Source organism: Phyllobates terribilis, unplaced genomic scaffold, assembly GCF_046119375.1.
Source record: "Phyllobates terribilis strain yellow unplaced genomic scaffold, ASM4611937v1 Scaffold_3__8_contigs__length_932513732, whole genome shotgun sequence".
Classification (NCBI taxonomy): Eukaryota; Metazoa; Chordata; class Amphibia; order Anura; family Dendrobatidae; genus Phyllobates; species Phyllobates terribilis.
The window spans coordinates 888,240,423-888,255,243 of record NW_027362763.1 but is presented as its reverse complement, the minus strand read 5'-3'; the positions used below and the strand labels follow the sequence as shown (position 1 = coordinate 888,255,243).

The following is a 14,821-nucleotide window of genomic DNA, read 5'->3' as shown; positions in this document are numbered from 1 at the left end:
ACATGGGAAAAAGTCTTTAAGGAGGTCAGAGGGGAGATACTAAGCCAAGAGACTAAGGAAAGAGAGATACTAAGGAATAGTATCTCTTATTATCTTAATCACTCATTATGATAAGAAATAATTTAAGAAACTGAAGTACAGACTATTTTAAAATTGCTAATACTATGATTTCCTAACATGAGTAACAGTTCAACAGAGTGGTTTATTCACTTAGAAAGAACCGGACAGTAGCACTACCCTGTACAAAGGTAGTGAAGGATAAGGCAGTGTAAAACATTATGAAAAATACCTATTAATGTTCCAATACTGCTAACACTAGCTACAGTACCAGGACGTGGCAGAGAAAGGACGCTACCAGCAGTTCCCACCAGATCCCTTAAGAGGCAGGTGGTCAAAAAAAACTTGACTGGCTGCAAAAGACCTGCAGCACGGATTGGTGGCAGCAGACACTGAGGTTTCCATTTGCACAGTAAGATGCATAGTAAACGATTAAAGAGAACCTGTCAGCAAGATTTTGTAATGTAAAGCAAAGACATGGCTGTAAAGGTGCTGTAATACAGATTACATTGATACCTTTGGTGAAAAAATCTGCTTTTTGGTTCTTCCTTAGTCACCATTTGAAGTTTTCTGGAGAATCCCAGACAGGGAGGAGAAGACCCAGTGCACAGTCCAACCCCTGTGCACTGAAATCTCATTAGCAGAAAACTTCAAGTGCTGATTAGGCTGCGTGCCCACGTTGCGTATTACAAGCGTATATGCTGCGGAATTTCCGCAGCATAAACGCTTGTAAAACGCTTGGCAATCCGCACCCCATGGTCCCCAATGGCATTCCGCAATGTCATTGCCCATGCTGCGGATTTTTCCGCAGCGTATATGCTGCGGTCAAAAATCCGCAGCATGTTCATTAATTTTGCGTTTCCGCATGCGGAATCAATGTGCGGATGGTACCCAAGTCTGGAGGAGAGGAGACTCTCATCCAGACCTGGGTACCAAAGAACCTGTAAAAAAAAGAAAAAATAAAGTTTATACTTATCTTCTGATGTTTTCCCTCCGTCGCGCTGTTGTCTGAAGGACCTGCCACGTCATTGAGTCATATGACCCATCACATGACTCAATGACTTCACCGCAGGTCCTGCACACAACAGCGAGAGCCGCTCAAGACTCTGGACGGGGCAGAGAATGCATTGGAAAGTGAGTATAAACTTTATTTTTTTATTTTTTACCATTCTGATTCTTTTTTTTTAACTATTACTTGGTCACACTATATAAATCCATGCCGGTTTCATGGATTTATATAGTGTGAACAAGTTGTCAAGCACTTTTCCAAGTGATGCTTAAATCACTTGGAGAAGTGCTTGATAACCCGCATGCGGAAATGCATGCAAAGACGCTGCAAAGACGCCTCACAAACGCTTCTACCTGGCGGGAAAACCGCATGTAAAATCCGCATGCGATTTTCCCGCCAGGGAGAAGCGTAAAAAATATGCTTCAGTTCCGCAACGTGGGCACTTAGCCTTAAAGAAGAACCATAAAGCGGATTTCTTCACCAAAGGTATCAATTTAATCAGTTTTACAGTACCATTACAGCCATGTCTTTACTTTACAAAATCATGCTGACAGGTTTTCTTTAAGGTCTGTATGTTTGAACTCCACTAACCCAAAAGCACAAGACAAGTCGACCTCAAAGCCATATAAATAAGCCAGTTTTGTGATTCTGTTTTGTGTAGCGGTGAAACAAAACTGGAACATTTTGTGTCTATGAATTACCATTATGACTGACGGGAGGAGAAAGAATGAAGCATACACTGAAAAGAACACCCTGCCTACGGAGAAGCCTGGAGGTATCTCGGTGATGCTCTAGAGCTGCTTTGCTTTTTCTGCAACTGGAAAACTATAGATTCTGGAGGCTAAGATGGATTCAATCAAATATCAGGAAATCCTAGATGAAAACACCATACCTTATGTGAGAAAGCTAAAACGTTGTCATCATTGGACCTTGCAATAGGACGATGATCCCAAAGTTCACAAAAGCTTGGATGTAGAAGTCCTGGAAGACTCTTGAGTGGCCATCACAGTTGCCTGACTTGAATGCAATAGTGGAGGCTATTGCCCATGAGGAATAGGCTAAGCTTCCTCAGGAACGTTGCCAAAAATCTGGTATCTGGCAAATGTTTGCATCGAGTCATAACATCCAAATGGTACTTTACAAAGTACTAATAATGCTTTATAAAAAGGGGAAGAATATCTCTGAGACTGCAATAGTGGCGTTTTTTGTTGACGTTAGATAAACCATTTGTTATTTTAGTTGTGTTGAGGTATTAAATTGTTCTTGTTTGACTGGTTTATTGCAAACAGCAGAAACTTTGTAAATTTTGTCAATAAGCCTAATTTGCAATGAGGTTTGAATTTTTTTCTATTGCAAATGTATGTTGATGCATATGTATAGCATACTGTATGTGCTTGTATGTAGAGATGTATTTTCTAATGGAGGTCCAGTGCCTAAGGCGGCAGGTAGAGGGGGCAACACTTAATATCAGGGAAAAAATATATTTGAGTACTTTTTTTTCATCTTCCTGCTTTGCCTCCTGCTGGACTGGCATCTTCCATTGAAAGGGAGCACGGTCCCTATCAGTAGTGGACTCACTGCCTGCTACAGACACAGCAGTGTATCTCTGAGGAAGCCTGACCTGTAATCACTGGTTCAGCAAAGTTTAAGAGCTTAAACTGTTCCAAGATCTTCATATAGTGAATGTATCCTTGTTGTGGAGAGGACTGCTTAGGACCTTGTGTAGAGGATCAAGACATGGCAGTGTCAAGGTATTTCACATGGACTACTCTGGCTTGTGATATCAAGGTAATGGAGAGGGGGGTACTCATGTCAATAATAGCAGTGGTCAATGGCTGTCTTCTGCTCTTAGGCTATGTGCCGATGATGCAGAAATGCTCCGGATTTTTCCTGAGCGTTTCTGCATCTCCCTGGCAGAAAAAATGCATGCGGATTGTACATGTGTTTTTCCTGCCAGGGACATGCGGATGTGAAGCGTTCTTCACATCCATTTCCGCATGCGGGTTGACAAGCGCTTTCCAAGCAATTTTAGCATCCCTTGGAAAGTGCTTGTGACAACTAGGTCACACTATATAAATCCATGCAAGCAGCATGGATTTATACAGTGTGACCCCAAAGAATGGTTAAAAATAAAAAAAATAAATCTATACTTACCTTCCGATGGCCCCCGCAGTCTTGCTTCGCTCCGTTCTCCCTTGCTAGCAGATCGCGGTACACTGCACTGAAGGACCTGCCGTCACATGACTTTGATGTCAGCGCAGGTCCTTCAGTCCACCACGATCTGCCAGCAAGGGAGGACAAGCGCAGCGGGGGCCGTCAGAAGGTAAATATAACATTTATTTTTTATTTTATTCTTTTTTTCACAGGTTCTATGGTATCTGGGTCTGGATGAGAGTCTCCTGTCCTCCAGACCCGGGTACCATCTGCACATTGAAACGCATGGAATGCGCATCTACATTTGCAGTGATGCGTAATCCATGCGTTCCAATGCAAGTCAATGGCGACGAAAACGCAGCACTTCCGCAAAATAATTGTTAGTGCTGCGTTTTTTTCCCGCAATGATAATCCGCAGCGGAAATTTCCGCAGCATGTGCACAGCACATGTGGATTATCATTGGGGAACATGGCAGGCCTTCTACCATGCATTTTTTAAGCGTTTCTGCAGCGTTTTTGCAGCTGCGGAAACGCTTAAAAAACGCATCGTGGGGACACAGCCTTATAGGTGTGACATAAGGAGCTCCCAGCACAATTAGTGGCAGATGCATGGCAGCTAGCAACACTGTCCTCAGTGTTGAAGAACCTATGCTGCATATTGCAGACTGCTTTAGGATATGATTCTTTTGTTGCCATGATCCTCTAGTGAGCACATGGTGTATCACAGTGTGGTAGGGAGAGTGCAGACGTATATCTTGCCACTCAGGACATCATACATACATATATATATATATATATATATATATATATATATATATATATATATATATATATATATATACACACATGTATACGTATATATGGGTCTGTTTGTTGTATATTTTGAGAATGGAAGAAAAAGTATGCCTCACTCTGCAGCCAGAAATGGGCAGTGTAAGGCCGGGGTCACACAATCATATATTCTCTCTGCGAGAGAATCGGATTGATTATATTATTGACACTGTACTCAAACTCTGCTCCAGTTTAATGTGATTCGATTCTCTCGCTTGAGAAAATCGGAGCACAGTTGTGCAGAAGATGGAGAATTTAATTTCTCCATCTTCTCCATTGTCTGAATCTGCAAAAATAGGACTGCACTAGTGATGATCGAGTATGTTTCATTAACCCTTTCCGGTGAGCACACTCGGGTGCTCACCGAGTATTTTGGCGTGCTCGGCACTTCTTTTAATATCGCCGCGCCTGCAAGTGTCACGACTGTTAGACAGCTGTGACACATGTAGAGATTGCCTGTTTGGACCCCCTCCATCTCCCAGCCTCCTAAATGTTGCAATCAATATTGATCGTGACATTTAGGGGGTTAAACAGCAGGGGTAGTGCAGGCACTTCTCCTTGCTGTGAGTGTCGGATCTCTGTTATCATGTAAAGTCGGGCTCCAGGGGGCAATCGCGTACCCATACGTCAAAGGTCAAAAACCCCTTCCGTTCTATGACGTATGGGTACGTCAAAGGTCATAAATGGGTTAGTCTTGCACTCGTGTATGGAGGTCTAGAGAATTACCTGTCCGACAAACACGCATTCAGTCAATAGCAATAAAACGCCAGCTTTAGGTGTCCTTTGTAAAAAAAATAGGCTGAATGCTATTGCACGTACTATTCTGTCCCCTTTCAACATTTACAATATGCCATGTAGCTGGAATGACTAGACCGCTATACAGATTTACAGAAAAAAAAATTGTTTCTTTAAAAAAAAAATCAAAGAGAAATCTTTTATTGGAGTATCCTTAATGATTAAATTGACAAAAATAACTAAATATTGTGATAAGCTAAAATACCTGGTATGAAGTACTATCTGTGGGTTCACACATATGCAAAGGTTATAAAAATGTTTTTGTAGTGTAAAAAGCTCATACCAAAAATAATAATTATTTTCCGCCTTTAATGTGAAAAGTACGTATAGTTACGTCATGGGGATCACGCAAACGCACACACTGTGCCTACACAATCCCCACCAGGAGCTTAGCTTAAGTGATAGCTGAGCTCCAGCTGTAACAACCAGGTGTGGTGCCCACACCACCACTGGCTGTTTAACCCCCTAAATGCAGCGAACAATAGTGATCACAGTATTTAGAAGGCTGGGAGAGGGAGGTGGCTCCCTCTCCCACCCGAGATAATCGCAGGGCTGCCGATGGTAGTCAAATGACTGCCTTCGAGTCAGCCAGCTACGGTAGTCTGGTAGACCATGCCATAGTTTAAAAGGAGTTCTGTCAGTGTAATACTGACAGGTTTAATGCATTGTAGTGCATGTGTATTGCAATGCATTATACCAGTGATCAGAGTGATAAAAGTTAAAGTCTCACAGAGGGGCTAATAATTATAAAAATATTTTAATAAAATATATCACATTCCAGACAACATCGTCCCAAGACCCAGAGCCAGGAAGAGGTAATTTATATGAAGTGATAAAAGATGATTTCTCAACAACAATGCATCTGATATGAGGCATACAGGTAGGACTTTTTCAGCATTCTATAGCCTGTATGCCCAAATTAATAGTTTAGATAGCTCAAATCTGGCAACAGATTCCCTTTCATCTAAATCACGTCATTCGGAGATTTAGAAATCAAGATGTAAGTGCGCAGCGTAGAGCACAGGATAAATGTGATCCAAAATGTTATGTAGAATGTTTCCAAATAAAGCTTCAACCCAATTCACACAAAAAATAAGTCCCCACTCAGGTCCATCATCTGTCAATGGAACTATAGGAGGCTTCCACTTTATTGATAGCAGAAAAGCTCTGTTAAAGCGCTATGGCTCCTTGCCTCCCAAAAGAAATCCAGCGAATTCTGTTTTCCCGAATCCAAATATCCCCCTCCCTTCTGAACCCTAGTGTGCCTAAACCACATTTAGCATCCACATGTTTGGCATTTCTGTAGCAATGAAAGCCTACTTAATTTACAGGTGCATGTCTGGGCATAATGTACTGGGCACTACATTGTATGGGCACTACAATGTATGGGCACTAAAATAGCAGATTTGCAATTTTCACTCAGCAACATTCACTGCTGTTCTGACACATAGGGGCTCTGTATATGGAGTTCGCATACCATTCTATGAAATTTTTTTTTCCAAGCGTTAAATAGCGCTCCTTCCCTCCCAAGTCTTGCTGTGTGGCTAAGCAGTACTGTACAGCCACATATGGGGCATAGCTAGATTCAGCAGAAATTGTGTAACAAATTTTGGTGCCAATTTTACCCATTTCCCTGCTTGAAAATGTAAAATCTGGGGCTAAAACAAAATTTTTGTGATGAAAATGTAATTATTTTTCTTCACTGCTTGCTCAATGATATAAAATTCCGTGACACACCAGTGGTGTCAATATGATCACTGCACCCCTAGATAAATTCATTGAGAGCTGTAGTTTGGAAAATAGGCCAATTATGGGGGTTTCTGCTGTTCTAACACCTCAAAGGCTCTACCAACTGTTCATGGCACCCTCAGACCATAACAGGAAAATCTGCATTATAATGTGAGCTCCCTTCTGTGAGGCACATGTGGTGTCAACATGCTTACTTCACCCCTAGATGAATTCATTGAGGGGTGTAGTTTGTAAAATGGGGTCACTGATGGAGGTGTTCTGCTGTTCTGGCACTGTAAAGACTCGGGGTCTTCCGTGGGCGTAACACTGCGCAGGGTGAGGGTAAAACAGCGTGGTAATACTTTATTGAACCACAAAGCAGACATTAAACATGTAGAACAGTCCCAGCAAAATACCCAAGATGGTACAACATTACACAGTCTCACCCTTTCCGCTCCACCCACTTGGGATTGAACAGGTGCAACTTTGGGACTTCCAGGGCCAACTACCTCAATCAATGGCCCCCCACTTCTGGCGGGCCCCCAGAGAGAGAATGTACACATCCACAGGTCAAGCGTCATTAGTCACATGTCAGAGGTAAAGGTGCAGGGCTCATCTATCATTGTTTGAGCTAATCTAGTTACATAGTTGGTATCACAGGGGCTGTTGTAAATAAACATCTAGCTGACTTTTAGTATAATTTGTCAGTAGCATAGTAAACATGATTGTTTCCAAAGGAATAGAATTCAACATTCAGAGTTAAACATTGGTCTGTTCTTATTGACCAGACACAAATATACAATGATAAGAGTGTATTTCTCTTGGATTAACAAATCTAAACGTCTGGCTTATTAAGATTTTAGGCTGTATCGTCACATTGCTCCCCCAATCTTAATTAGCCAGACATAATAGGATCCCAATCATCCTTTTCCACTTATTGGAGACGGTCCATCAGCATGTTCTTAAGCACAGACATGAATGTAAGATGTCTCACTTTCATGAGAACAAAACTTTGCATCATCCAGTTTCCTCAAAGCATATTCCATGTCTTACTTGCAAACAAACTCCACATGTAATTGAAGAAAACAGACTGGTATCCATTGTGTCCACACATGCCGTCTTCTGCATCCTGTGGTTCCGAAATTAAATCCGATGAGTGTCGGTGGCCTGGTATTCAATCCGTTGAAGCTGGCACAGCTCCTGTAGTTGTCGTTTCTTGTTGCTGCTGTATATCCTCTCCGGTCCTCCTCCCAAGGCCAGGCTAGTGGGGTTGGACATGGTAGCATCCGAAACCTGCTGTGTATGCCTCACCTATGGACTTCTGGGTCTGACTACATGGCTCCCTGGTTGAGGAGCCCTTTGACAGTGTGTGCTAACACCAGTCCCCTGCAGCTCCCCCAGATCTGCTGGGCTGAGTAGTATCCCACTGCTGCCACCAAAATGTGAATACACGGGCTCTTCTGTGGGCGTAACACTACTCAGTCAAAGCAGGGTGAGGGTAAAACAGTGTGCAATACTTTATTGAACCCCAAAGAGGACAATAAACACGTAGAACAGTCCCAGCAAAATACCCAAGATGGTACATTACACAGTCTCACCCTTTCCGCCATACCCGCCTGGGATAGAACAGCTGCGACTTAAGGACTTACAGGGCCAACTACCTCAACCAGTGGCCCCCGCTTCTGGCGGGGCCCCACAGAGAGAAGGTAGTGGCAAGCTTAGGAAGCTAGCAGTCCATCAAGGTACAAGGCCTGGAGATCCGAGAGTCCCACCCTGGCCTCTCTGAGAGTTTCCGTGGAGCCAGATGACTTCCTCGTTCCACCCTGGTCTCCCCAAAATGTATCCATGTTTCTCTTATGGTTAATGGGGCAGATCCGTATCTTTCCAGTCAGGGACGTACCCTTAGGCTAGAATCATATACAATTCAAATCTGTGTCTCTTTGGGTAATGCCATGCAATCCATCTGCTATCCTGAAGGATTTCTCTCATTCTCCTTGTAAAGTCTTTCTCCAATCTCTGTTTCAAGTCTCACTGCTACAGAAGCACATGTCCTTTTTAAGTACACATCCACAGGTCAAGGGTCATTAGTCACATGTCAGAGGTAAAGGTGCAGGGCTCATCTATCATTGTTTGAGCTAATCTAGTTACATAGTTGGCATCACAGGGGTTGTTGTATATAAACATCTTGCTGATTTTTAGTACAATTTATCATTAGCATAGTAAACATGATTGTTTCCAAAGGAATAAAATTCAACATTCAGGGTTATACAAATACTGGTCTGTTCTTATTGACCAGACAGAAATACACAAAGATAAGAGTGTATTTCTCTTGGATTAACAAATCTAAACATCGGGCTTATTAAGATTTTAGGCTGGATCGTCACAGGCACCGCAGGGGCTCTGCCAATGTGACATGGCAACCGCAAATCATTCCAGGAAAATCTGAACTTTAATATGGCACTCCCTTACATCTGAGTTTTGCACTGTGCCTCAAAAGTAGTTATCGACCACATAGGGGATATTGGCATACTCAGGAGAAATTGTGTAACAAATTGCACCACTCATTTTATTCTATAACCGCTTTTGAAAATTAAAAACTTGGGACCAAAGGCAACATTTCAGTGAAAAAAATGGAAATTTTTCATTTACTCAGCCCAATGTTATACAATTCTGTGAATCACCTGAGGATTACAAATGCTCACTACACCCCTAGATGAATTCCTCTAGAGATGTAGTTTCCAAAATGGGGTCACTTGTGGGGGGTTTCTGCTGTTTTGGCATGTAAGGGTCTACATGGCGTACGGTATCTATCCCAGCCAATTTTGTGTTCCAAAAGTCAAATAGCACTCCTTCCCTTCAAGGTATTGGTTGTATTAAGGAGAAATTATCCAACACATTTTGGAATTCATTTTCTCCTGATACCTTTGTGAAAATTAAAAAATTTGGGGCTAAAGCAACATTTTTGTGGGAAAAATTAAAATTTGTATTTTTTCCTTCCATGTGGCTTTAATCCCTGTGAAGCACCTAAAAGGTTAATAAACATCTTGAATGTGGTTTTGATCACTTTGAGTGGTGCAGTTTTTAAAATGGTATTTTGGCATTTTCTGTCACTTAAGCCCCATAAAGTCACATCTACAATTGGCAATCTTTACCCATTCTTCAAATCTCTACATCTATCAGATTGCGTGGCATCTCCTGTGCACAGCCCTCTTCAGGTCAACACACAGATTTTCAATTGGATCAGGTCTGGGCTCTGGTTGGGCCATTGCAAAACCTTCTTCTTCTTCTTCTTCAGGTGAAGCCATTCTTTTGTGATTTGGGATAAGGATAGGTTCATTGTTGTACATAAAAGTGAAATTCCTCTTCATATTCAGCTTTTTAGCAGAGGCCTAAAGTTTTGTTGACTGATATGTGGAACTTTAAAGGAGGTACAAGGCACTCTTGTAGTAATAATAATAATCGGGTGCACAAGAAGGGTTCCAACCTGTATTAATGATGATAATCAGGTACACGGAACTCCAGAAATATGATGCAAATTTCTTTAATATAAGGCAATCCAAACAGAAAATATGGGCCGAATACATGGAGAAAATATAGGGCTAAAACATCACATATTTTCTGTTTGGATTGCCTTACATTAAAGAAATTTGAACCATATATGTGGAGTGCCGAGTACCTGATTATCATGATATGTGGAACTGTTCATAATTCTTGACCAAAGAACTAGTTGCACCTGCCAAAATAACAGCCCCAAATCATAATGCTGCCTCTAACATGCTTCACTGTGGGTATAGTCTTTTTTTGGTGATGTGCAGTGTTGGCTTTGCACCAAACAAACCTTTTGAAATTATGGTCGAAAAGTTCAATCTTGGTCTCATCAGATCATAACACTCTTTACAACATGCTTTTGGCAGACTTTAAGTAGGTTTTGGCAAACTTCAAGGAGGTTTTGTTAAAACATAGCTGGTATTTGGATGTGTTTTTTTTGTATGAAAAGGCTTCTGCCTTGCCACTCTACCCTACAGGCCAGACATGTGAAGAATACAGGAGATTGCTGACACATGCAGGACACAACCAGTACTTGTCAGAAATTCCTGCAGCTCCCTTAAAGGGAACTTGTCATGTAAAATAATGCTACTAACCTATGGATATGGGGTTAATTTGCAGGCTAATAGCGTTCTAACACCGTGCAGTGCCGACACGGTTTCAGTCACTGCTCTGTGTATAGAGATCGGTCGCTGTAACTACATTCCCTGCACTGACTATCAGCTGGCCCTAATGCTGAGCCTGCTGTCTGAAATTGCCGGGGTTGTGGTGACAGCCGCACGGTGTCAGAATGCTATTAACCTGCAGATTAAGCCCAATAGCATTATTTTACATGACAGGATCCCTTTAATGTTGCTTTACGCCTCTTGGCAGCCACCCAGACCAATTTTCTTCTTGTTTTTTAATATCAATTTTTGAGAGTCATCCAATTCTAGGTGATTCACTATTGTGTCAAATTTAAGCCACTTTTTGATGACTTTCTGCGCAATGTTTCATGGTACATCAACACTTTGACCCTTCTCTTGATTGCTAACTTTTCAGCAATTAAAAAAAATAAATTTAAAATAAAGTGATACATTTTCAACAATGAGATCCCTTTGGTGTGTTGTAATCTGTGTTTTTCAGAGGTAGGACACATACGCATTATAGTCTATTGAGATGTTCCCATGTCTGAGTTTTATGCATGTTTGTCAACCAAAAAATCACGGAGCCTTGTCTATTTTTTACCTAAATCACAGATTAAAATAATCTATATAAGCTTGTGGATCCATGAAAAATCACTGACAGCACACATTGCCATCCTTAAGCCAACCATTTTTAACATTGTCATATACAGAAGAAATTTTACAGTGCTTCTTTTTTTGGCATATGAGAAAATCACTGATGGTAAAAGCTGACACACTGACCACACACTGATGAAAATCTTATACAAAAAACTGATGACAATCAGTCTGTTTTTTATTCAAGTACAAAAAAAAGGACGACTGAACAATGCTTGACACTGAACAATTATCATTATAATTGCTCAGAAACAAGTGAATCATGATGATAACTGGCAGGTATAAATGGGCCTCAAATGGGGAGTGCATTTAAGCACATGGCAACAAAAGCTGTAAAACACTCGTAGAAGTTAAAGAAGTTGCCCACTACTTGGACAACTCCTTGTCATCCCCAGCACTTGGCCTCAATAAAATAAAAAACCTTATCATGTCCCGTTCTGGCGCCATTCCCGCGGTGTCGGCACTCGCTCTCGCCGGGCTCCCGGACTGTTGTTGTGACACGTGAAGCCGGCGTTTAATCAGCGCTGGCGTCACTGTCCCCGCCTCCTGTCAAATTGAACATGAAGAGAAAGTCAGAGTTCAGCTGCATCCCAGACTTCCTCTTCATGTTTGATTTTTCTGAAGGTGGGGACAGTGATGCCAGCGCTGATTGGGCGACGGGGTCACGCGTCAAAACAACAGCACGAGAGCTCTGGGACCATGAGTGCTGACACCGCTGGAATGGCATCAGCATGGGAGGTGAGTATAAGCTTTTTATTTTATCAGGGCCAAACATTTAGATCAAGAAGGGGTTGACCAAGTAGTGGACAACCCCTTTAATCTAAAAAATTATATTGAAATGTTATTTGGTTTTTAGGGAAAAAAACAATAGACAGTTTAGCATAGGGCATCATCCAATCCAAGTGTGGATCTGAAGGTACTACTAAATTACTTACCTGAGATTCAGGTCTTGAGGTAGGGGTGGACTGCAGTCTCTCTCTATCTTTGTCCTTGCCAGACTTTTCTTTTTCGGATTTATCTGCCATTTTTTCTTTACCCTTTCTGGCAGTCTTTGGAGTGCCTGCAGATTTCAGACTTTCTGAGCCGTTTTGGGTCTCTGTAGTAATTTCATCATTCTTTTCTGGATGTACTACAAAAAAGGGAAAAAATTCAGTTTTGGGTTGACTAGCATGTTGATTTGTGGTTAGAGCCTTGAAGTGCTAGAGACATGGGTTCAAGTTCCACAAAGAACAACATCTGCAAGGAGTTTGCTTGTAGATTCTCCCTGTGTTTGCATCGGTTTTCTCCCAGACTACAAAGACCTATTGATAGGTAATTTAGATTGCGAGACCCAATTGAGATAGTGATGATGATGTTTGTAAAGTGCTGTGGAAATTATTGGCGCTACACAAATGAGTGAAAATAAAGTTAAATACACAAAATATATAACATTTTCATTCTATTTAACCCTTTAATGACTGCAAAGATTTTAGACAGCTGCTTTTGAAATTACATATTCTGTGCAACATTTTTCTTAAGGGGTTTTCTCAAGTTCTTAAATTGTTTTAATCAGTTACACAGCATGACAATAAACTAGTTTGCAAGTGGCTTTATTTTGCTATCTGATGTAATTCTCCTGCAATAACAGCTTTTATCTGTAATAGTGTATAGCTGGCTTCCATGGAGCTTGGCCTATGGGACCCTGGATGAGAGGGGTTAACTCTTAAAATCCCCAAATCTTTCCATCCCATTGATTTCTATACAGCAGTTATTTGCCCACCTCCCTTCTCCTTCCATCTTCTGAAGGAATGAGTGGATAAATCACCAGCCTGCAGCTTTCAGACCTGGTATCCTAATCATAGCTCTCAGTTCTCACTCTCAGCTGTGTGCTTGTTCAAATGCCCTGTTATCTCTGTGCGTAACTACAGTGACAGCAGTGTACTGTCCAGATCAAACCACTGATAGCTGAATGTGTTATAGCACAACTTGTGCTGATCTTCATAGTTCTACTAATACTACAGTTCTACTGTACACCAGAACTGTGACTTAATTATGAGTGCCCGCCCTGCCAAAAGCAAAGAAGTGAGGAAACTAGAGAGACAGCAGAGTTGTGTGCTGCTCAAGAGACAATTTGAGAACACCCCATTAAGCAAAAAAAATATATACATTATAAACAATTGGCAGATCAACCTTTGCCATGCTTAGATAGACTATAATACAGAGAAAGTGTCTGCCGGCCCATCACACCCCATCCCTTTAATATAGATCTATTGCCTGAATCAAAACTATTTTACGTATGCCAAAGGCTACAATCAAAAATGACCCAAAAAGCCCAAATCCACAGCTTTTTTCAGCTATTTTTTCTTGATCAGTGTAGGCCCCATTTTTTATATAAATGTGATTATGACTAATATAACTATATTTTGGGTTTCGTCAGGCTTTGAATGTGTTTAACTGTGAGAACAATGCAGTTCACAAAAAACAAGAATTCCACTGTGACGATACAGCGTAAAATCTTAGCCAGACGATTAGATTTGTTAATCCAAGAGAAATACATTATTGTTTTTTATTAGAGATTGCTGGCTGTGTTTTATTAATGTTCTGCTTGCTCATCAGTTTATGTACACTAATGTAACTTGTAAAGTGTCCAGCATTCCACTAATCTCATTAATATCTCAGGAGCCTCTAACCATTGTTCAAAAATCATCTAGGCTCATTGTGTAAGTGTTGAAAGAAGATCCGGTGGAGCCTTCAACACAGGGAGTCTCACATGTAGACCTGAGAAAGATACCTCCACTAATGCACACTTAGCTTTGGGGGAGGATAAGAGCAGTTCTGCCATTCAGGGGGCTGAGCCCAGAGAAGCAGAAGGGACATGTGTTTTTGTAGCAGTCAGACTTGGGACAGAGAATCAAGGAGCATCAGAAAGACTTTACAAGGAGAATGAGAGACATCCTTCAGGACTGCAAATGGATTGCATGGCATTACCCAAAGAGACACAGATTTGAATTCTACATGATTCTAGCCTAAGGGTACCAGCCATTACTGGAGATATTCGGATCTGCTCCATTAGCCATCAGATAGACCATGGATACATTTTGGGGAGACCAGAGTTAGGACGAAGAAGTCACCTGGCCCCATAGATATGTTGTTTGGGGTTGCCAGGAGGGACCCATCTGTCGCTTGCAACCCACAGAGATGTTCGGAGAAGCCAGATTGGGACTCACCAGTCATCTGGCCCCATGGACACTCTCGGAGAGGCCAGGTTGGGACTCTCGGGTCTCCTGGTCTTGTATCTCGATGGACTGCTAGCTTCCTAAGCTTGCCACTACCTCCTCTCTGTGGGGGCCCGCCAGTAGCGGGGGGCCACTGGTAGAGGGAGTCGGCCCTGGAAATCTCCAAAGTCGCAGCTGTTCTATCCCAGGCGGGCGGAGAAGGAAGG

General features: G+C 41.8%; 1 protein-coding gene across 1 annotated transcript in view; it reads right to left on the bottom strand.

Moving 5' to 3' along the window:
- ADGB (androglobin) overlaps nucleotides 1-14,821 on the bottom strand; it is a 443,164-nt gene that overhangs the window by 24,029 nt on the left and 404,314 nt on the right. The window contains exon 30 of the mRNA XM_073672692.1: nucleotides 12,336-12,529. Coding sequence (XP_073528793.1) covers nucleotides 12,336-12,529 — 194 coding nt within the window. The remainder of the gene's footprint in view (nucleotides 1-12,335; nucleotides 12,530-14,821) is intronic.